Source organism: Dipodomys merriami, unplaced genomic scaffold (genome assembly GCF_024711535.1).
Source record: "Dipodomys merriami isolate MVZ:Mamm:240054 unplaced genomic scaffold, mDipMer1.0.p SCAF_68, whole genome shotgun sequence".
NCBI classification, from domain to species: Eukaryota; Metazoa; Chordata; class Mammalia; order Rodentia; family Heteromyidae; genus Dipodomys; species Dipodomys merriami.
In genome coordinates, this window is record NW_027206268.1 from 3,919,198 (window position 1) to 3,942,035 (window position 22,838).

General features: G+C 45.8%; 1 protein-coding gene across 8 annotated transcripts in view; it reads right to left on the reverse strand.

Moving 5' to 3' along the window:
• Positions 1 to 2,032: 2,032 nt before the first annotated feature.
• Cep70 (centrosomal protein 70) overlaps positions 2,033 to 22,838 on the reverse strand; it is a 34,713-nt gene continuing 13,907 nt past the window's right edge. For 5 of the 8 annotated variants that reach the window (XM_070005495.1, XM_070005493.1, XM_070005492.1 and 2 more), the window contains exons 8-18: positions 21,447 to 21,503; positions 20,536 to 20,623; positions 20,364 to 20,452; positions 17,846 to 17,920; positions 15,139 to 15,244; positions 10,903 to 11,073; positions 7,103 to 7,252; positions 6,839 to 7,007; positions 6,049 to 6,163; positions 5,154 to 5,233; positions 2,035 to 2,758 (exon numbers count right to left, since the gene is read on the reverse strand). In XM_070005495.1, coding sequence (XP_069861596.1) covers positions 2,697 to 2,758; positions 5,154 to 5,233; positions 6,049 to 6,163; positions 6,839 to 7,007; positions 7,103 to 7,252; positions 10,903 to 11,073; positions 15,139 to 15,244; positions 17,846 to 17,920; positions 20,364 to 20,452; positions 20,536 to 20,623; positions 21,447 to 21,503 — 1,162 coding nt within the window. In that variant the 3' untranslated portion in view covers positions 2,035 to 2,696. Of the gene's footprint in view, positions 2,759 to 5,153; positions 5,234 to 6,048; positions 6,164 to 6,838; positions 7,008 to 7,102; positions 7,253 to 10,902; positions 11,074 to 15,138; positions 15,245 to 17,845; positions 17,921 to 20,363; positions 20,453 to 20,535; positions 20,624 to 21,446; positions 21,504 to 22,838 lie in introns of all 8 variants that reach the window. The other 3 variants (XM_070005499.1, XM_070005497.1, XM_070005498.1) reach the window with 3 other exon arrangements.

A 22,838-nucleotide genomic window follows, 5' to 3' on the forward strand; every position in this document is an offset into this window, starting at 1 on the left:
AAGCCAGAAGTGGCGCTGTGGCTCAAGTGGTAGAGTGTCCTCACCTTGAGCAGAAGAGCTGAGGAACAGCGCCCAGGCCCAGAGTTCACGCCCATGACCGGGAAAAAAAAAATTTTTTTTTCTAAATCTCCCGTTAGCTAGGATGACGTAAGGAACCAACATATACCCTCCACCTATGAGAGCCAAACCCTTGATCAACACCAAAGCCTGACAATGCACACGGCAGTGCTTAAGACACTGGACGATGCCAAAAGCAGGAACGTGCAACTGTGGTGTATGTAGCCGTGTTATGAAACAGCCCAGATGCTCTAGAGTGCACGAGCGGACCAAGGCACTGCGGTACATATTCACAAAGGAATTTCACTCGTCTTTCAGAAAATATCACATCATTTTCAGGGAAATGGATGTTGGACCCAGAAAAATTACATTAGGTGAAGCAAGTGAAGCTCAGAGACAGATGGCGCATAGTCTCTCATATGTGGCAGTTAGAGCTAATATACAAGTATGCATAATACATATAAGGCTCTACGCATGTACACAGAAACAGATTAACTAGAGGATGGTACACTTAGGAGTCCAAGGGTGCAACTCCCTTGAACAACCGAAGAACCATTTAACAAAATGGACTTCAGAAAGCAGAAATACATTTGGGGGGGCAGGGAAGGAAGAGGGAGCAAATGCAGGCATTATACTCGGTGAACACTATGCACACTGCTTACAGATGCAAATGCAACTGTAACTTGAGGGATGGGACATTCACCAACATGGATTGCATTCACCTGACTTCAACTGAAACCCCTTTGTACCACGACTCAGTAATAATAAATAGACATTAAACCACCACACAGGCATGCGGCAGAAAACTAAGAAAATAATGAATCAAGCAGTGACATGTAAAAAACTCAAAATAGGGCTGGGAAGGTGGCTCAGTGGTAGAGTGCTTGCCTTGCACGCATGAGGCCCTGGAAAAAGCCCGAAGTGATGCAGTGGTTCAAGTGGTAGACCACTAGTCTTGAGCTGAAGCGCTGAGGGACAGTGCCCAGGCCCAGAGTTCAGACCCCACGAAAAACAAAAATAAATCGTGCCCAAAAGTTGTAAGCAAAAAAGAAGATATGTGATTCCATTGATATAAAATTTATAAAGTGAAATTAATCTATGGATGGAAAGCAGATGAGCTGGAACCTAAGGATGGGAGAGAATAGTGAAGGACTGGAAGTTAGAAAACTTGGACAGAGAAGTATGTCTATTCATTGTTGCAATGAATTTATAGGCATATGTTTATCAGACTTTTATCTAATTGCATATGCTTTATATATGATTTACATGTTTGTTAGGCATCAAAACGTTGTTTCCAAATTAATTCATAGGCCAGGCAGGCATAGTGATGCATGCCTTCAATCCCAGAAATTTCGACAATAAAAATAGTATCAGTCCAAGGCCATCTTTGGCAAAAACATGAGACCGGATCTGAAAACACTACGCAAAAGGTGGGGGCATTGTTCAAGTGGCAGAGTGCCTGCCAGAGAAGTGTGACCTCTTACCTCTGGCTCCAGTGAACGGGGGTTCCAGGTGTGCAGGCCACTCCCAGCTTCCAAACCCAGTTGTACCCAACAACCCTCAGCATAGGTTCTTCTGCGACGAGGCCTCCTGCTTAGAAGCGCAGCTGCAAGTTAACAGAAGCATGGTGCTTAAGTTAGAAGGGATGGAAGACGCTGTCTTCCACCTGCCCCAGCAGCACGCCCGCAGGCTTGTCTGCTGCCACTGACCTCCCAGCCCACCACGACACTTCCCGGAAATGCTTACCACATCCTAGCAGCGATGATGAGAAATCAAACCCAGGCTGCTGGGTCCGGGAGGAGCACAAGGCAGCCCTGCAGTGGCTCTCGTGGACGTAGCGTGCGGCCCCGGCTGGGGCCGGGGTGGGGCTGGCTGCTGGCGTGGAGAAGTGGGAAGGGGGGAGGACAGCGCTGTGGACAGCTGGGGCAGGGCGTGGGGTGCGGGGGGTCTTGACCTTCGCTGTGAGTAGTGCAAATAATCACCCAGCGCTCAGGTTTGGAAAGTCTTTACACAATTTTTATTTGAAATCTTATATCCTTATAAAACTAATTACAACAAGATTGCCAACTGGACACTTTCTCAGCAAGATCTCTCTCTCTCTCTTACCCTGGCATCCATGATCCTGCCCTAACACAAAGAACACACTTCTTTCTCTTTCTTCCTTTCCTCCCTCCTGCTCTGAATGGGGAATTGATCTAAAGAATATCTTGACACGGGTGCCAGGAGCGCAGAGGCCCTTCTGGCTGGGATTCCTCTTGCCTGATCCAAAGGCCATTAAGCCCTGAACTTAAATCCAACTTTTCTGTCATCTGCAATCTCTCTCTCCCTGGGTCTCACACACAAACTACTTTAAAATGACCACAAACTGTAAAGCACTCAAGAATTGTTTAAGAAATGATTACAGGATCTAATAAATTACTTCAATATTTCAATAACTTAGCAGCTATTTTCTGTAGAATTGTAAGGCTAATTAAAAAAAAAAAACACATAATATGGCGAAGAATGACCCAAATACTAAGAAAAGGATGAATTCTGGAGACTAATACATTTTAGAACTCTTGTCTTAAAATAAGACCAGTTCTGTAATGCTTAGAAGGTTAGGAATACAATTTACACAGTAAAAATGATTTGGTTTGTTTTCAGTATGAAAGTACTTTTAATTTCCTTATTGCAGGTACAATGGCATCCAAGTCATCAATTTCTGTAACAGAAAAACAAGAATAAAGAACAGTAACTTGATAGTGAAAGCTTCCAGCACACAAGGTGATGACGGCACGGTGTGGGGCACACGGGGCTCTTGTCTGACCGGGGCTGCGTGTGAGCCCGCCTCGGCTCAGAGCCCCTCGGGGTGTCTGGTCCAGCACCCTCAGCAGTGGGTGCTGGAACCGCCTGGCATGGCCACCTGTCTCATGTGAGGCTCGTGCCCTGAGGCGCGCCCCACAGGAGGTTCCCACTGGCCTAAAACGTGTGAGCCATGCTGCCGCGCTGCCTTTAGCTTCGGTCAGAACTCGCCTGTCTGAACTCACCACAAAACATCCCAATGCAGGAGAAGGGAGGGTTTGGTTCATATCTTTGATCGTGGAAGGGATACTTGTTATTCCTGGTCCCCCGACTTCTGTTCCTCACTAGGTAAGGAAACTGCCTTCTAAAAGAACCTCACAGAGACCTCGCTGACCTGGGGGTTTTCTCAGCCAACCACACCACTGACATGAAAAAGAAATATAATACACAACCTAGATCCATACCTGGCTGACAACCAGATATTGTCAATAATATAGTATGTCAATAATATGTTGTCAATAATGTTGTTGCCAATAATATAGTATGTTTTGTTAAACAGTAACTTTCCCAATGTTTATTTTTTGCCTTTCCTTATTTAGTGCCTGTCCTGGGGCTTAAACTCTGAGCCTGAGTACTGTCACACCTCCACTTCTAGTTTTTAGGTGGTTAACTGGAAATAAAGAGTGTCATACACTTTCCTGTCTGGGCTGGCTTTGAACCATGATCCTCAGTACTCAGCTTCCTGAGTAGCTAGGATGACATGCATAAACCACCAGTGCCAGGCCAATATTTCAGTTCTTTTAGGTGTGTGACCAGGACTCAAAACTCAGTACCTGCCTCTTTTGCTCACTGGCTAGTGCCCTCCAACGGAGCCAGGCCTCCAACCCCCAAGATTTAATGTTTAACTCCAGAATTTTAACCTTGATCACAATGCAGAGTTCATCAGCCAAGAAACTTGGCATTCTAACGCACATGCTCTCCTCCAGGCTTGTTGTGTAAAGATGCCCATGAGGAAGCTTGTACCTGTCCCAAGTCGTAGCTATCCTCACAGTACCAAAATGTTCACTGTGTTGTATTTTTGTTTGTCAGTGGTGGGGCTTGAACTCTGGGCCTGGGCGCTGTCCCTCGCTGTCTCTCAACTTTTCAGCTCGAAGCTAGCACTCTACCTCTTAATCCACAGTGCCATTTCAGGTTTTCTGAGTGGTTTATTGGGAGTCTCACGGGACTTTCCTGCCCGGGCTGGCTTTGAACTGAGATCCTTAGATCTCAGCCTCCTGGGTAGCTAGGCTGACAAGCGTGAGCCACCAGCGCCTGGCAAAATGTTCACTATTGAAGCATGCAATCTACTGACCACAGATCCAGTCAATGATCATCGCAAGGAGCAGAACCCTGCTTTCCCTCTGCGGACAGGACTCAGACACCTGGCACCTGGAGCCCACAAAAGCAACCACAGAGCCCCTCAGTTCCCTGGCTACAGACAACGCTCGGAGCTCCTCTGTGTTCTTATTTTCAACCAAGGTCAACTTAAGCCTCCCACTATCTGCCTACCAGGCGTCCTTTCCTTTTCAAAAGTCGAGGGCTGACTCGTTTATGTACACACACATCTTCCAATGAGCACTGCACAGAGCGACTCAGGGCTGGGGCTACAGCTCATGGTGGAGTGTTTGCCTACACACAGGCCTCGGGTTCCATCCCTAGAACCAATAAACATGCAGACACACATGCGCGCACACACACAGAATTGATCTTAACAAAACACATTAATTTTATAGCCACAAGAAATTACATTTAAATAAGAAAGCACCTCTCTCTGGCCTCAGATTCCCACAGGAGACCCTCCACCGAGGGCACAGGGCTTCCCCTACCACTTTTTTTTTTTTTTTTTTGGGTCCGGTAGTGGGTCCTGAACTCTGGGCCTGGGCGCTGTCCCTCGGCTCTTCAGCTCAAGGCTAGCGCTCTACCACTTGAACTACAGCACCACTTCTGGTTTTCTAGTGGTTTATTGAAGAGTCTCATGGACTTTCCTGCCTGGGCTGGCTCTGAACCGCGAGCTTCAGATCTCAGCCTCCTGAGTAGCTAAGATGACAGGCGTGAGCCACCAGTGCCTGGCCCCCACCACTTCTTACACCACAGAGTGAGACAGGGCCTGACAGAGTAATGCCATTCCAATGGAAAGTTCCAGACAAGGCAGCCCCTGCCTATGAACTCTCACACCAAGTCTGGGTGAAAACAGCGGCCCAGGTAGTGAGTGCGCCCCTCTCGGAAACCCATGCACGCACATGCTAAGGCGTCGACCACAGCCAGTGGAGTCTTACCTAAGACTTGCAGTAGATCATTAATAAAAGCCTGAAATGCCGGGAAAAATTCCTCATGTTCTTCCAACTTGCTGATAATGCTGTTTAAGAAATGCACCGTTTACACCATGTTTCCCACTGAGGGTCCCCGTGCCCCCCTGCAGTGATGTGGCTGCAGACACTGCCCCAGCAAAGACACCGCTGCCACGAAACACAGCCCAGAGCCGCCGCTGCAAGCTCTGCTCACCTCCTCAACGCCTGCTCTTATCTTTTGGGGATCAGTCTAAATGTCTTTTAAAATGCCTTAAAGACTTTTTTTTCCCAGTCATGGGTCTTGACCTCTGGGCCTGGGCGCTGTCCCTCAGCCCTTCAGCCCAAGGCAAGCGCTCTACCACTTGAGCCACAGCGCCACTTCTGGTTTTTGTGGTGGTTCACTGGAGATCAGAGTCTCACGGACTTTCCTGCCCTGGCTGGCTCTGAACCGTAATCCTTAAATCTCAGCCTCCTGAGTAGCCAGGATGACAGGCGTGAGCCACCGGTGCCTGGCTTACCATCTATTTTCATCTTCAATATGCTGGCACTTTGTCCATCCATAAGAGCTGGCATTATTTAAAGCGTGCCATTCCGAACAGGAAAGGTAAAGTAACATAGGAGGAGTTTGCAGGACTTTAACTATGCTACTTCAAGAGTGGTGAATGATTCTTTTCTTTTTTTTTTTTTTTTTTTGTTAGTCGTGGGGTCTGAACTCTGGGCCTGGGTGCTGTCCCTCAGCTCTTCAGCTCAAGGCGAGCGCTCTACCACTGGAGCCACAGCACTTTGTTTATATGGTGCTGAGGAATCGAACCCAAGCATGCAAGGCAAGCGCTCTACCACTGAGCCACCTTCCCAGCCCTGGATGGTTCTTTTCAAACAGTACCTTTGGAGGTCTTCAGGTCCTAGCACGCGCTTCACCTGCTCCTTCACGTCCTCGTGAAGCAGCCTGCACAGCCTGCCCACCGTGCTCACCAGCACGCACAGCGAAGACGAGCTGTCTGTAGGGGAGGAGCACTGTGCGGTGAGCACGCAGCTGTGCTGTGTGTGCACACCCCTGCTCCTCAGAAGGCCTTGTCCAGAAGGACTCCTAAGTTTACTCCGAACCCCAAATCCCACAAGGCTGATGAATAAGCCCAGGAACTCTGGATAGAGTGGGTTTGGGTCACAGTTAAGGAACAATGAGCTGAGAAAAACTCTCATTTTTTCTTTTGCGTATGCCAGTACTGGGGCTTGAACTCGGGCCTGGGCACTGTCCCTGAGCTTTCTTTGCTCAAGGCTGGCATTCTACCACTTGAGCCAGAGCTCCACTTCTGACTTTTTGCTGGTTAATTGGAGATAGAAGTCTCATGGACTTTCCTGCCCAGGCTGACTTCAAACTCTGATTCTCAAATCTCCGCCTCTTGAGTAGCTAGAATTATAGGTCTGAGTCATTGGCACCCAGCAAAAATTTTTCCTCTGGTAGGGTGGCCCACGTCTGTAACCTTAGCACTCAAGAGGCTGAGATAGAAGGATTATGAGTTTGAGGCCAGCCTGGGCTACACAGTGAGCTCCAGACCACCCTGAACACTGAGCAACACTTTTCCAAAAAAATAAAAATAACTAAAATAAATTACCCTTTGTTGACTCAAGGAGAGCCGTTTTCAAGTGGGGACCGACAGGACAAAGGCCCTCACCTAAATTTAAGAGCTCCTGGAGGTTTCTCACAGCGTTGCTCATCTCCCCCAGCCTCGTGTACACTTCGTTCATCCGCGGGTACACTCCGTTCAAGGACGGCACATCGAAGAGTTTTTGGAAGTGGGAGACAATAGCGTGCAGCATTTGAAGGTTCGGCATTTTGCTGTCCTGTTCAAAAGGGGGCAGAAAACGCTATGCACATGTGTGCACACCCCCAGACCTTGGCTCTCGTGGAGAAGAGCAGCCACAGGAGCCCCGAGTACCTGTCTGTCCTTATTCTCCACTTCCTCCAGCATGGTGTCCACCATGAGCAGCAGGTCCTCCACTCTGACACCTTCGTTCTCGCTCTGCTTTCTGAAGTTGTGCCACGGGACCAGCTCTGCAGACAGCATCTTCAGGGTCTTGTACAAATCCTTTACGACAAAACACACTACATGGTATGATAAATACCCATTTTGACAGCTGGTCTCAACAGCAACACTAATACAATCCAGCAAGCCATGCAGGCTGGAGACATAGATATGTAGCATCGTCACCTTGGTGAGGGTTCTTAAAACTCTGTCAGCCTGACCTCCGGCTCTTGATCATCCTGGCCTCACCAGGTTGAGGCTAGATTGGCCTCAAACTGAGAACCTACTGATCTCTGACTCCCAAGTAGCTTGGATTACAGACATGACCACCATACCCAATGCAAATAAACATTATAAACACTAGAACTGAAAGATTAAAGATATGAGGGGAAAAAGTCTCTGCGTAGTACCATAAGGATACCTTTGTTACACAAACTTCTATCAACAGGTGCACTTATAAAGTGATCTATGGTTAAAAAAAACCCAATCTTACAAATTTATGCTGGAGAATCAGAGTGTTCCAAAGCTAGGCTAGAAGCACAGTTCAGCGTAGACTACCTGAAGTATAAGGGGACTGGGTTCAACTCTCAGCACTGCAAAAATGACACAGAAGTATGTATGTACTCACATACGTACACATATATTCATAACATAATGTCCACTTAGTCCATTCCTTTTATGGCTGAATAATATTCCACTAAGAGTAGCCATCGTTTATACACTGTTGATGGGAATATAGTGTAGTACAGCCATTATTGGAAAATGATATGGTGGTTCCTCAAAAACCTAGGAACAGAACTCCTATATGATCCAGCATTCTTCTATTAAGATAGATGCATCCAAATCAAATAAAGTTAACATGTCAAAGTGATTCCAGCACTCACACATGTACTGTGGTATTATTTGCAATTGCTAATATATGCAATCAACCTTCGTGTCCAAGACAAACGAATGGACAAAGGAACTGTGTGTGGAGGGTATACAGTAGGTATTATTCAGCCATAGCAGACTAGAATTCTGTCATTTTGAGTCATGTAGATGGAAATAGAAGGCATTATGTTAAGTGAGATAAACCAAACTCCCAAAGACAAACACCACGTTTTTACTTAGAGATGAGAGCTAAAGAGTGACCTTCCTCCAGGTAGAATGGAGGGGTGGCTTCCAGAAACTTGGAGGAACACTGGCGAGAAGAGACAGAAAGAGGGTGAGGAGCAGGGAGAGGGAGGGGGATGGAGAGGGGGTAAGTGGGGGGATGGAGACGGTGGGAGCAGGCGGAATAAGAAAGGCTGACAACTCTGTGTTGTGTGCAGAACGGCTAGTTCCTAGAAAAGATGCTGACTGTTCCCAACTTCAACAAATTACAGCGTGGGGGGTGGAGCACGGTCGATGGCTCTGAGCTGACGTGGCGCACTGTAAATTGTATTGGAATGCCAGACTGAGCCCATGTGTACAGGTGTACAGGTACACGTCAATAAAATAAAGCATAAATGTAGTAACATTCTATAATGTGTATACGGCCCATCGCTTACGCACTCACCCTTCAAAACAATCCTCTTTTCAGTCAAACCCAACCTAAGAAAAATATAATCTTGGGCTGGGAAGGTGGCTCAGTGGTAGAGTGCTTGCCCTGCATACCTGAGGCCCTGGGTTCAATTCCTCAGCATCACACAAGCAGAAATGGCCAGATGTGGTGCTGTGGCTCAAGTGGTAGAGTGCTCGCCTTCAGCTGAAGAACCGAGGGACAATGCCCAGGCCCAGAGTTCAAGCCCCATAACCGGAAAAGAAAAGGAAAATATCTGGGGAAGATGGCCGTATCTAACCAGTTGCTACGTTAGAGAGGCCTCCAAGACTTGTGTCTAGACTCTGCCTGGACGCAGAGTCTCTCACGTGGAGGGCAGAAGCACAAGCAGGCACTGCACTGGCTGCCCTGTGCATGCTCAGCGTATTCAGATCACACAGCAGACTCTGCCTCTCCTACACAGAAAACAATGTCAGCAAGAACCCACCGCCACTGCCTAGCACCTCTTGGGGAGAGGATCAGTGGAGCTGTGGCTCAAGTGGTAGAGCAGCAGCTTACACAAAAAAGCCAAGGAACTGCACTAGGGCCCTGAGTACAAACCCCAAGACATTCTTACACTTACACACACACCCACATACACCACAGCTTCTGCACAGCAAGAGACAATTACTGAGATGGCCTACAGATTGAAGAAAATCTTTGCTCATATTCATATGACAGGGGAATAATATCCAGATTATTCAATGAGCTCAAAAATTAATCACACAAAGGCCAAATAATCCTTGCTGGGGGCTGGGGGCTCACGTCTGTCATCCTAACTAATCAGGAGGCTGAGATCCAAGGATCATGGTTGGAAGCCAGCCTAGGCAGGAAAGTGTCTGAGACTCTTATCTCCAATGAACCACCCCCAAACCAGAAGTGGTGCTGTGGTGCAAAGTGGTAGAACACTAACCTTGAGCAAAAAAGCTCGGAGACATTGCCCAGGCCCGAGCTCAAGCCCCATAACCAACCTTAAAAAAAAAGGAATACAGACTAAATTCCAAATGAGATTGTAACTCACCCCATCAGAATGCAATCATAAACACAATTTAAAAAATGAGTGCTGCCCAGGACACAGGGCAAAGGAACTCTTAGCCTGTCACACACAGTGTGCAGCCACTAAGGAAACCAGTGTGGAGGGGCTCAGAAAACAAAGACTGAAGCCTCCATGAGCTTCTATACACTAGCGACACTGCCTACAGCAGTGTCTGCAATGTGCAGGCCTAGAACCAGGCTAGGTGCCCAAGCCACACCGATAGGTAAAGAAAATGAGCTGTATGTGAACTGTTAACCACCTGTAAAAAAACAATTACGTCATTGTTCAAGAACACTGAAGCTGGGCACGGTGGCTCACACCTGTCATCCTAGCCACTCACGCAGGAGGCTGAGATCTGAGGATCAAGGTTCAAAGCCAGACCAGGCAGGAAAGTCTGTGAGACTCTTATCTCCAATAAGCCACTCAGAAAACTGGAAGGGGCGTTGTTGTGGCTCAAGTGTTAGAACACTAGCCTTGAGCTGAAGAGCTGAGGGACAGCGCCCAAGCACAGAGTTCAAGTCCAACAACCACCAAAAAACAAAAAACAAAAAACAAAAAAACTGATAAATTGGAGAACATTATGTTAAGTGAGAAGCCAGACTCTGAAAGGTATCACACTTGACTTTCATAGAGTCTAGATTTTAAAAGTAACCCCCCCCCAAAAAAAAGCCATGGAAATAAAATAGGAGTACTGGGAGAAGAGGATGGGGTAGGGGTTCAAGAGAAAGTGCTAAGAACTATCATCAAAGCTACATACAGATAGGAAAATGTCATAAACCTATTACTGTGCACAACGAATGCACACTAGATATAAAAGGAGCAAGGTTCCACTTTTGTTTCGTGGTACTGGGGATTGAACTCAGCGTCTCCAACTTGTCAAGCAAGCGGTCCACCACTGAGCCACAGCTCACACCCCTTTTTGGCTCTAGTTTTGTTTTTAAATAGGGCATAGTGTGAGGCCAAGCCTCACACTACAATCCTCCTGTTTCAGCCTCTCAAGCAGCTAAGCTCACAGCTGTGCACCACCACCCTGACAGTTTCAGACAAGATCAACAGCAGCAGCCACGTCCTGCTAAGAAAAGCCACCAAGTTCAACAGACTTGCAAACAGGTGTCTTACCTTTAGGGATGTCAGCTCATCTGCCCACATTTCTATTATTGGAATGAGATGTTCAAATCCACAGTCTTGCACAAGGTCTTTGTTGAAATTTGGGGCTCCTCCTTTGCTCTGCTTGTAAATTATTACTGGAGTTCTGGGGTTGTGAATAATGGAGTTGATGCTACACAGCACCTTTAAAAGACACAGTGTTTCCTGTCAAAACGCTTATCCCGGCCTGAGAAATGCAGGCCGTCCTGTAGGTACTAAATTACTAATCTCAGGTATTAATAACTGGGTGTGATGGTGCATGCCTATAATCCCAGGAGTCAAGTGGCTGGGGCAGGATTGTGAGTTCAGAGCCAGCCTGCGCTACACAGTGACACCCTGTCCCAACAGAAAAGGGCCTTCAAGGAGACTGACACTTGCCACGCTGTGGTAAACCTTATTAACATGGTTCAACAGTTCCAATGAGATCCAAGAAATCAGTAGCTCAGGTGGTAGAGTGCCAGCCAATAAGCAGGATCATCAGATACTGAAGAGAGTTCTGAGAAGATCCAGAACCTTCCAGAAAAACTAAAATCTATCTTAAAACCACCCACGTAATGAAGCGTAACCAGCTGGACATCCTTGGCTAGTCTCTCCATTTTCATTTCTGCCCCCTCACACTTAAGCTAGGTAGGGTATTAAGAGACCTTCAGGCGAGGGTCGGGGTGGAGGAAGTCTAAAGAGAAGTCCCAGATACACCATGGTGTGCTGGTCTTGGCGAGAGATGCCTGGCTGTTAGAAATGCACTGGGGAAGACGTGTGAGACCACACAGGACCTACAGAAAAGCCTGCTGTTTTCTCCTGCTCCATAAAAGCTCACAACAAACAGGTCCTCTGAGAATGCAGCCTCTGGTGTTGGTTTTTTGTTTTGGTATAGCTTAGGAGAATGTGCTTGTTCAGTTCAGTATATTATATAATTCATCTAGGAGTACTTTTTTTTTTTTGGCTGGTCCTGAGGCTTGAGCTCAGGGCCTGGGCACTGTCCCCCTGAGCTTGTTTTGCTCAAGGCTAGCACTCTACCACTTGAGCCACAACACCACTTCTGGCTTTTTTCTGTGTATGTGGTACTAAGGAATCGAACCCAGAGCTTCATGCATGCTAGGCAAGCACTCTACCACCGAGCCACCTTCCCAGCCATGGAATACTATTTCAATTGAGAAAATAACTAATGCTCTTCCAGTAAATGAACAATGAGGAGACCGTGCTCTTCCTGGGTGGGCTCTATCTGCATGCGTTAGCACCCAGGCACTAGTGCTAGGATGCACCTACACGAACCAGATCATACCCTGGCTCAGTCTGCTCACCACCTCCAGCCCTTTCCTGCAATTCTGGGCAAGCCAAGGCCAGCGCAGGACCTGGAGAAATGAGGGAGCCACGAGGGAGCTGAGCACCCCTCCAGGCACAGTGCTCACAGAGAAGCAGGCTGAGCCTAAGGCAGAGGACACGGCAGGAGGGAGAAGCTGGGGACCGGATGAGGCCGGGACATCTTTCTTCCAACTTCTTATTATGAAAGCTTTCAAAGGAACAGAAAGGGGGCCCTGTTTGAGCATTCTTCAGAGAAACAGAACCAACAGAAAAATGTGTGCAGCTATGTGGATGCCTTTATCTTGGCAGAATCATGTTTAACCCAGGATCCCGACACAGTGAGCCCCATCAGGCTGATTCGCAAGACTGATGGTCAGGAGCTCCTTGTGGTCAATACTAGATCCAGCAGCTCACATCTGGCCGTATTTGCTTGCTCTAGCTATACTTTTAGTTGAACTACTTAAAGAAATACAGACATCATGGTTCTTTTAAATTTTTTTTATTTCTTTTTTTTTTTGAGTCAAGAGTCTTGCTATGCATTCCAGGCTGGTCTTGAGCTCACTGAGTCACCCAGGCTGGCCTTGAACTCATGATTCTCCTGCCTCTATCTCCCAAGTGCTGGGATACAGACGTGTGCCTCTGTGCCTCGAAACACCGAGTCTTTACCCTCAAATAGCACATCTCTCCTAAAAGCAGGGCTAACCAAGTCTATAAACTCACAATACCACATGGCCAAGTCTATAACCTCATAATACTCATATGGCTAGTAACTCTCTAATATTGATGCCCGAACTGAATTTTAAGTATCTTACTGTATATGCTAATGTGACCACAGCCCACATATGTTGAGTTCTCTATTGTGTATCATCGAAAGACAAGCAAAAGAATACCAAACAGCATGTTTAAAAAGCAAAGCATAAGACCTACCCATTTCTCAATGTCCAGTGTTTTGTTTAAAAAGTACAAAGACCACATTTTCCTCTGCAATTGTTCTTCAAGCTACAACTATCATCTGAGCCATACCTACAAACCTTTGTCTTTTTTTTTCTTGAGATAGGAACATGATTTCTGCCTGGGTGGCTTGCCCGAGATCATCCTGTTTAAGCTCCTAGCATAGCTGGGATGGCAGGCATGTACCACTGTACTCCATTTTTTTTCTGTTGAAATGGCGGGGAGGGGAGCAGGTATTCTCAGAAACATTTTGCTTGGGCTGACCTCAAACTTCAACCCTCCAGATCTCAGTCTCCCAAGTAGCCAGGATTACAGGCATGAGCCTACTGCACCCAGATCATAATTCATAAAGTTAATACAACTTAAGTTTATCTCAATAGGATTTTTTAACCTGAAAAATTATTTCATGTGTTTTAAGAACATGGCCAAGAAAAATGTGAAAATACTAGTTTCAAAGGGTATCAAAACCTACAATAAGCCGGGCGCTGGTGGCTCACGCCTGTAATCCTAGCTACTCAGGAGGCTGAGATCTGAGGATCGCGGTTCAAAGCCAGCCCGGGCAGGAGAGACCGTGAGACTCCTATCTCCAATAAACCACCAGAAAACCGGAAGTGGCGCTGTAGCTCAAGTGGTAGAGCGCTCGCCTTGAGCTGAAGAGCTGAGGGACAGAGCCCAGGCCCAGAGTTCAAACCCCACGACCGACAAAAAAAAAAAAAACCTACAATAAAACAGAGCTTAGAACAAATATAGAAGAATCTAGGAATACATTTATACATACAGAGAAACATGACCTAAGTGTCTTTCAATCCAGTAGACAAAAAAATGGGAAGGTGGCTCAGTGGTAGAGCGCTTGCCTTGCATGCCTGAGGCCCTGGGTTCGATTCCTCAGCACTACATAAGCAAGAAAAAAGCCGGGAGTGGCGCTGTGGCTAAAGTGGTAGAGCGCTCGCCTTGAGCTGAAGAGCTGAGGGACAGCGCCCAGGCCCAGAGTTCAGGCCTCATGACCAGACCCTCCAAAAAAAAAAAAAAAAAAAAGTGGTCATCAAGAGACTACAATTCCCATACACAGAGGAACCAGGCATGGGGGAGTAAGATGGGATTGGGGTATAACTAGCAAAGCACTCAGGCTATCCCTGGGAAAGACTAACTGCTGATCAAGAACACACAGAAAATAAGGTGAGCCAGAGATGAAGACTTAAGTAAAATCTCTTAATGTTTCAGATATTAGTAATTAATTCAACAGTTAAAAACCCTAGGTAAGCCAGGTACTGGTGGCTCATGCCTGTAATCCTAGCTACTCAGGAGGCTGAGATCTGAGGATTGCGGTTCAAAAGCCAGCCATGACAGGAAAGTCCATGAGACTCTTATCTCCAATAAGCCACTCAAAAAACTGAAGGGGTGCTGTGGCTCAAAGTGGTAGAGTACTAGCCTTGAGCTGAAGAGCTCAGGGACAGTGCCCAGACCCAGAGGTCAAGCCCCATGACCGACAAAAAAAAAAAAAAAAAAAAAAAAAAAAAAAACCAACGACAACAAACCAAAAACCAAACACCCGAAGTGGTCCTTGGCTCAAGTGGTAGAGTGCTCACCTTGAGCTGAAGAGCTCAGGGACAGTGCCCAGGCCCAGAGTTCAAGCCCAGGACTGGCAAAAAAAAAAAAAATAATAATAATAATGGACAGGCATTATTCCTCAAACGATACCTTCCAGCTGCTCACAGTGCACTTCCCTTGCACTAGGTCCTCAAGTACTGACAGGTGACATGTAAATATCACCTCTATTATATACAAACACTATGGCATTTTTAGGTGGGCTTTTGCGAGTGTGGTGTCCTGAAACCGATTCCTCCCAGATGCCACGGGCCGGCAGCACAAGCGTTCCTTACCACATGATGGTTTATTACACTGCCACAGAAAGCAAGGTCCTCACAACCACCATTCTTTACAGTAGCGATTCAATACCTGAAAGTATCTCTGGTCAACTAGGGCTGGTTGATGGTTTTCTTTGCTGGGCATATCTTTTCTTTCTGTGTCCTCAGTCTTTTTAGGACTGATAAGCTCTTGTAATCTAAAGAAGAAGGGGGAAAAGTCAAGATAATATAAGATGTTTTCTGAGACACTAGATTAAAATGGGCAACTCACTGAACCAGCTGGCCTCCTAAGGGTTTTGTATCATTTGACTTCTATACATGCAGGCTTTAAATGAGCATGCACACGCAGAAAATGCATGTCATATTGTCCTCCCAACAGACCTCAAATCAAAAGGCATCCCTGAACACAGAAGGGACCAGACTGAAGAAGAAAACTCCAATCACCCTCCAAAACAGCACAGGGAAGAACTACAGTAGAAGAGGGGCACAGGCTCCAGGCCTAGTATACCAAAGCCACAATCTGCAGTGGCAGGACCCTGGCTTGGGTACCAGAGCAGCCATATCCACACAGCTTGGCCTCTCTTTTCATTTTCTACTTGTGGCAAAGGAGACTACAGTGACCTGTGGGCTGTCAGGAGAATACACAGACCCAGAGAACACTGTGCCATGGCTGTAAGGACTCAGAAGAAAGGACAGACCAGAAGCCTAGGACTGAATGCTCTCCTTCTCAAAACACCTCTGCAGACAGGCTGTGGAAATATCCTCCATTCCTCCTCAGACCTCCAAAGAGTCTCCAAATATTGTATAATTACCCCCTCTTCAATTTCAATGTCATCAGTTTTCAGCTGGGACACCAACCCACTAAATGGACCCCATGACTTGTGAATGGGTTCTGGCCTGACATTTGTAAAACAGACTAGTAAAATTCTATCGTGTCATGTTTAGCGGCTCTGCACTGCTCATAGGGTCTGGCCGCATCCAGGCTGGCCTCAGCCTCCTGAGACATCAGTAGTGGTATCCATCATCCAGGCTTCTTCCTGATTCGCTTTTCACCCCAGTTACTATTCTTTTTTGTTGTTGTTTTGTTTTTGTTGGTTGTAAGGCTTGAACTCTGGGCTTGGGTGCTGTCCCTGGGCTCTTCAGCTCAAGGCGAGCACTCTACCGCTGCTTGAGCCACAGCGCCACTTCCAGTTTTCTAGTGGTTTATTGGAGATAAGAGTCTCACAGACTTTCCTGCCCGGGCTGGCTTTTGAACCGTGATCCTCAGATCTCTGCCTCCTGAGTAGCTAGGATGACAGGCATGAGCCACTGGCGCCCGGCTACCCCAGTTACTATTGTAGGGCTCTGCACTGCCCTCAGTGACTGTTCTCTGCCCTCTGACAAGTATATGCCCACATCAAACCAGCTAGCAGAACTAAGCAGCCAGCCTCCTTCTTCCAGAGCTCACAATGCTTCTCTATTGGACTCCCTATCTACGTCCGTCATTTACAGAGTCTATCTGGAAGCAGCACCATAAATGTATTATCTAGAATACAAAAACACACTGAGAAGCTAATATGGCTTTTAGAGAAAATACAAGCAAACAAGTGTATCTGAACTTTACCATTTAACCTTTTACTAGCCAGTCACTGGAATACACACCTATAATCCTAGTACTTGGGAGGCAGGGGCAGGAAGATCTCAAATTCAAGGTCAGCCTCAACACAGCAAGAGGACCTCTCAAAAAACAAATCTAGCTGGACACTAGTGGCTCATGCCTGTAGTCCTAGCTACTCAGGAGGCCAAGATCTGAGGATCGAGGTTCAAAGCCAGGGCAGGCAGGAAAGGCTGGACTCTTACTGCCTCAGGGATAATCCAAACTCAAAGGGAAAGAGAAGAAACACTGGCAAAGGATGCCAAGACCAAAATGGAACCCAGATACAGAAAGGGATGTGAAATTTTCTTAAAATAGGGTGAGAGGGCCCTGGCCTACACTCACAAAACTCTTCCCTCCCTCAGGCTGCAATGCTGCCAGGTTACCACTGTGTGGCAGTACTGCAACCTCTAGGCTGTACTGCCAGGGTGTCCTCAATTTTCTTTTGCATCTCTTGTTTGTATTGAAGGTCTGTTCTCAGACACTCCCCACCCTCTTATCCCTCCCTCTGCCCACTACCCCCCCATTCATCCCCTTCCCCTGAAAAACAAAACAAAAATCAGAAGCCTGTGGGCAGAGATTTTAGGCAGAAAGATGGTCACCCTGCCAGCATCTGGCTGGTAATCACCTAGTGCCATGCCACAGGGGAAAAACAAAACAAAACAGAACCGAAAGAGCCAGCCCTGGTGGTCCTGTATCTTGCTTATGTTATGGCAGTGAGTGAACAAAAGTTGCTAATTTCAGTTTGGCTCACTTGCCCAATGGATGATTAGAAATCTGATTAAGGATCTGATTTCTACTCAAGTACTTCTACTACCCCCCACATAGCAAGGGCAAGTGAACTTGTTTCCACATGTAGGTACTGAGAAATTTCCAAACTAAAAAAAAAAAAAAGTTTTTTTTTTTTCAAAACTATAAAAACATCGGCAGGCAGCAAGATATTTAAAGATCGTGTTTCAAAGCTAGCCAGAGCAGGAAAGTCTGAGGCTCTTACCTCCAGTTAACCACCATTTGAGCTGTGGCTCAAGTAGTAGAGCCATCAGCCTTGAGCACAAAAGTTCAAGGACTGTCCCAGACCCAAAGTTTAAGCCCCAGGACTGGCGCAATAAACAAAGAAACAAACAAAATGCTGATAACAGATATATCTTGGATAAAATATAATTACTTAACACTTTTCTTAAGGGCCTTTTCCAATTTCTTCACCTGTTGTTTATAAAGTCTTAATTCATGCTGTGTTGGCCTGTAGGAAAAAAAATCATATGGAATACAATTTAACTTTCTAAACAAAATGACAAATGGATTCAATAAACAAAACAGTGCTGTATTGTTTATTGTCATAAACAAGCATACTGAAATTCTTAAAGTATTTCTGATGAAGTACTTATGGACATTTGGATCTTTCTTTTGTACAATTCCTATTTAAAATTTTTCTTTCACTTTTGTTGTTAATCTAGAACTTTTTTGTTGTTGGTCGAGGACTTGAACTTGGCCTGGGCCACTATCCCTGAGCTCTTCAGCTCAAAGCGAGCGCTCTACCACTTGAGCCACAGTGCCACTTCTGGTTTTCTGGTGGTTCATTGGAGATAAGTCTCACAGGCTTTCCTGCCCTGGCTGGCTTTGAACCATGATCCTCAGATTTCAGCCAACTGAGTTGCTAGGATTACAGGCGTGAGCCACTGGAGCCTGGCCAATCTAGAACTTTTTATCAAATATACAGATTGAATCACAGAGAATACTATATCAAATCCTGGTGTATCTACCACCCAGCTTTATCAAGCTGGAATATTAGGGATCAAATCTTTGAAGACTAAGACCTCCCTCTACCTAAAACGCCATGTGTCCTTCCGTTATGTCATTCCCTGGCTCCTGTGCCACAGGGGGATAGTATGCACTCTCTTCTACCTTGCCTTTTATTCCCAAACACCTTCTTAGTCCTTCCTATGTATTCACACCAACAAACACACACTGTCCTACAGCAGCTCTGCAGACTTCTTATCAATGACCACAAAACAATGTTTAGCCTTCGACAGGGGGTCAACTTTGTGTCTAATGGCTCATAGCCAGCAGGTGGCGCTGCCTTGCATTGCTTTGCTTGGGTACCTTTCTGCTGGTTCTAGATTTCTACTGATTTCTCCTGAATTTGAGGAGAAACCCACTGGTATGAGACAGTAAGTAACACAGTGGGCATTTTAAAACCATTAAGACAGTAAATTTTAAATGCTTTCACTATAAAAAATTACCAGTATTTGAGGTCATTGGTCTGCTAATTAGCTTGTTACATTCATAAATCACATTTTATACCCATATATATATATATATATATATACACACACACACATACAACACATACAACATAACTTTACCAATACACATATATAAGAATATATGTAGTTGTATTCAAATACGTAAAATGTATGAGATTTGCAAATACAACTATAATTTGTCAAGTTAAATTTCATAATTAAAAAATGCTAAGTTAAGAAAGGAAAACCTATGGGGCTGGGAAGGTGGCTCAGTGGTAGAGCGCTTGCCTTGCATGCCAGAGGCCTTGGGTTCGATTCCTTAGCACCACATAAGCAAAAAGAAAAAAGCCGGAAGTGGCGCTGTGGCTCAAGTGGTAGAGCGTTAGCCTTGAGCTGAAGAGCTGAGGGACAGCACCCAGGTCCAGAGTTCAGGCCCCATGACTGGACCAAAAAAAAAAAACGGAAAACCTAGAGCCGGGCACTGGTGGCTCACGCCTGTAATTCTAGCTACTCAGGAGGCTGAGATCTGAGGATCACGGTTCAAAGCCAGCCCAGGCAAGAAAGTCCATGAAACGCTTATCTCCAATAAACCACCAGAAAACCAGAAGTGGCGCTGTAGCTCAAGTGGTAGAGCACCAACCTTGAGCTGAAGAGCTGAGGGACAGCGCTCAGGCCCAGAGTTCAAGCCCCATGATGGACAAAAAAAAAAAAAAAAAAAGGAAAACCTACCAAAAAACAACAACAACAACAACAAAAACAAAACCTGTTGCATGGGGCTGGGAAGTGCTTGCCTCACATGCATGGGGCCCTGGATTCGATTCCTCAGCACCACATAAACAGAAAAAGCCAGAAGTGGCTAGCCTTGAGCTGAAGAGCTGAGGGATGGCACCCAGGCCAAGTTCAGGCCCCAATGATGGACAAAACAAACAAACAAACAAAAAACTTGTTGCATGCTCTGCTTTGATAAATTCCAGGAAATCACAAGCTAATGTATAATGATAGAAAGCAGACCACAGGCTGAGGCCAACGCATGAGGAAGAGAAAGAAGAGATTAAGATAGGGGTGAGAGAAACTCTGGGGGTGATTATCCCCACTGACTGTTCACACTTTCACACTGTGCACCTCAAATATACACTATGTATTGGACATCAATGAGAGTTCAATAAAGGTGAAAACTGCTGAGTCTATTCCAACCTCCTCCCCAGTCTTCCATTCTTCAATGCTGGCTCCTAGCCATTGTCTCCATCTCTGGCCCACTACTGGGCTTCCAACCGCTGCAGCCACTTGCCATGACAGACAGCTGAGTAATATGCGGGTAAGAGTGCCCAGTGCTTGGGCGAGTTTGAGAGTAAAGGGCTGGAATGGCTCATTCCACTTTCCAAATTCCAGCACGTGTTTACTTTTCAAAGGATAAGGAAAGGTGACTGAAGTTTCTCTCACCTGTTTTCCAAATCTTTTTGGAGGTCCAGTTTCTCACCTAAAAGGGTATCAATTCTGCATCTTGATTCTTTGAGTTGATTCTGTAATGACTGCAACATCACAGAAAACAAAGTGAATCTCCCTGGGTGACTTGACTCTACAGAAGTGCTCACTGGTTAGACAGCCCTCCTACCATGAGAAGGCCTTTATAGCTCGGTGAGGAATCCGTATCTCTGAAGTCTCTGTCTTCTTCTGACTGACTCTCCTCTTCTTTGTACTGCCTGTGAAAAGACATGTGCTGTGAACTTTACATGGAAATGTCTATTTTCTAAAAAATAAAAATCCTAAATCCTAATCAAAAATGAACCCAACTAAAGTACATCACTGGTTCTCACAGAATGGCACGAGAACATACTACTGCCCAGTATTATAATGCACTTGTTCACCATCTCTCTTCTTGGAAGATGAGGACCTCTACCCTCACTGCCTAGAAGGCTATAAGGCCTAATAAGGGGTGGGGAAAAAACTTGTTAAACAAACCAAACACAAGTAAAGCATTATTTAAATTAAAAAAAAAAACATTCTCTGATAGTGGGCCGCCCCAGTTTATACTCATGTGCCACTGTACCCAGTGTGTGCGCATTGGGGCTCATGCTCTTGTTTGGCTTTTTCTCTCACAGCTGGCACTCTATCACTTGAACCATGCCTTTAGGCCAGTTTCTTTTTGCTGGCTAATTGGAGATACGTCTTTTGGACTTTTCTGCCCTGGCTGGCTTTGAACTGCTCTCCTCAGATTTGTCTCTTGAGTAGCTAAAATTACAGGTGTGAGCCACTGGTGCCCTGTTTGCCAGCATTTTAGTGATTGGGTAGTGCTAGTAACTTGAGGAACAGCTTGTCAATAAAACACTTCTGTTCTCACCAATACTTGTGTGATTATGAAATACACATATTTTTATATATACATTTTAACCTTAATAATCTTCTAGATTTTTATAAAAGAACTTTAATAGTGATAATAGTACAAAGATTTCCATAATGTACTTCAAGTTTCAAAAGCTAAAACTTTCATTTTCATTACAAATTCTAATCCAGGATTATTCATACCTTTGTGAATTGATTTTTCTAAGTTTAGATTCATAGTAATCAATTAGACAAAGCAACCTAGAAAACAGAAGACATATTGAATTATTTTCTTTTTTTGTCGGTCATGGGGCTTGAGCTCTGGGCGCCTAGGCACTGTCCCTCAGCTCTTCAGCTCAAAGCGAGTGCTCTACCACTTAAGCCACAGTGCCACTTCTGGTTTTCTGGAGGTTTATTGGAAATGAGTCTCCTGGAGCTTCCTGCCCAGGCTGGCTTTGAACTGAAATCCTCAGATCTCAGCCTTCTGAGTAGCTAAGATTACAGGCGTGAGCCACTGATGCCCGGCTCAAATGTTTTCTTTTTTTTTTTTTTTTTTTTTTTTGGTCAGTCATGGGGCTTGAACTCTGGGTCTGGGCACTGTCCCTAAGCTCTTCAGCTCAAGGCAAGAGCTCTACCACTTGAGCCATAGCCACTTCCAGTTTTCTGAGTGGTTTATTAGAGTCTCACGGCCTTTCCTGCCCAGGCTGCCTTTGAACCACAATCCTCAGACCTTAGCCTCCTGAGTAGCTAGGAATATAGGCTTGAACCACCACACCCAGCTCAAATGTATTTTTTCTTAAACAGAATATTATCACCTAATTATAGCGATAAAATTAAAGATAGATTATCTGGTATGCTTTAACATTTATCTAAAAGAAAATTTGTATGAATTCAAACATGTGTATTGGGAAAGAACTCTGGGGACTCTTTTTTTTTGGCATTACTATGCTCTATCACTTGAGCCACACCTCTAGTCTGGCTTTTTGCTGGTTAATTCCAGTCTTTCAGTTTTCAACAGGGGCTGGACTTACACTGTGATCCTCCAGGTCTCAGCCTCCTGAGTAGCTAGGAGTACAAATGAGACCCAACTGGCACTTGGCCTCTTAAGAAATTTATTTTTTGTGTTTTGGGTTTTTTTTTTTTTTCTAGTCCTGGACTTGAACTCCAGGCCCAGGCCCAGGCGCTGTCTCTTAGCTTTTTTTGCTCAAGGCCAGCACTCTACCACCTGAGCCACAGCTCCACTTCCAGATTTTGGTGGTTAATTGGAGATGTCTCATAGACTTTTCTGCCAGCGCTGGATTTGAACTACAATCCTCAGATCTCAGGCTCCTGAGTAGCTAGGATGACAGGCGTGAGCCACAGGCACCTGATCCCTAAGGGTTCTGAACTGGGGAGACAATACTGCGGCTGAGGGAGCACATGGGGGGTAGTGGTGGCTGTGAAGGCAACAGGGACCTGACAGCACCACCCAATTGGGGGAAGCATGGGGGGAGACACTACACAATGGGGGGCATACCTCTCACACCCAGTACTTCAGCCCTCTTGGATTACCTACCATTCCCAAACACATTAACCCTTACTGCTTGGGTATTCCTC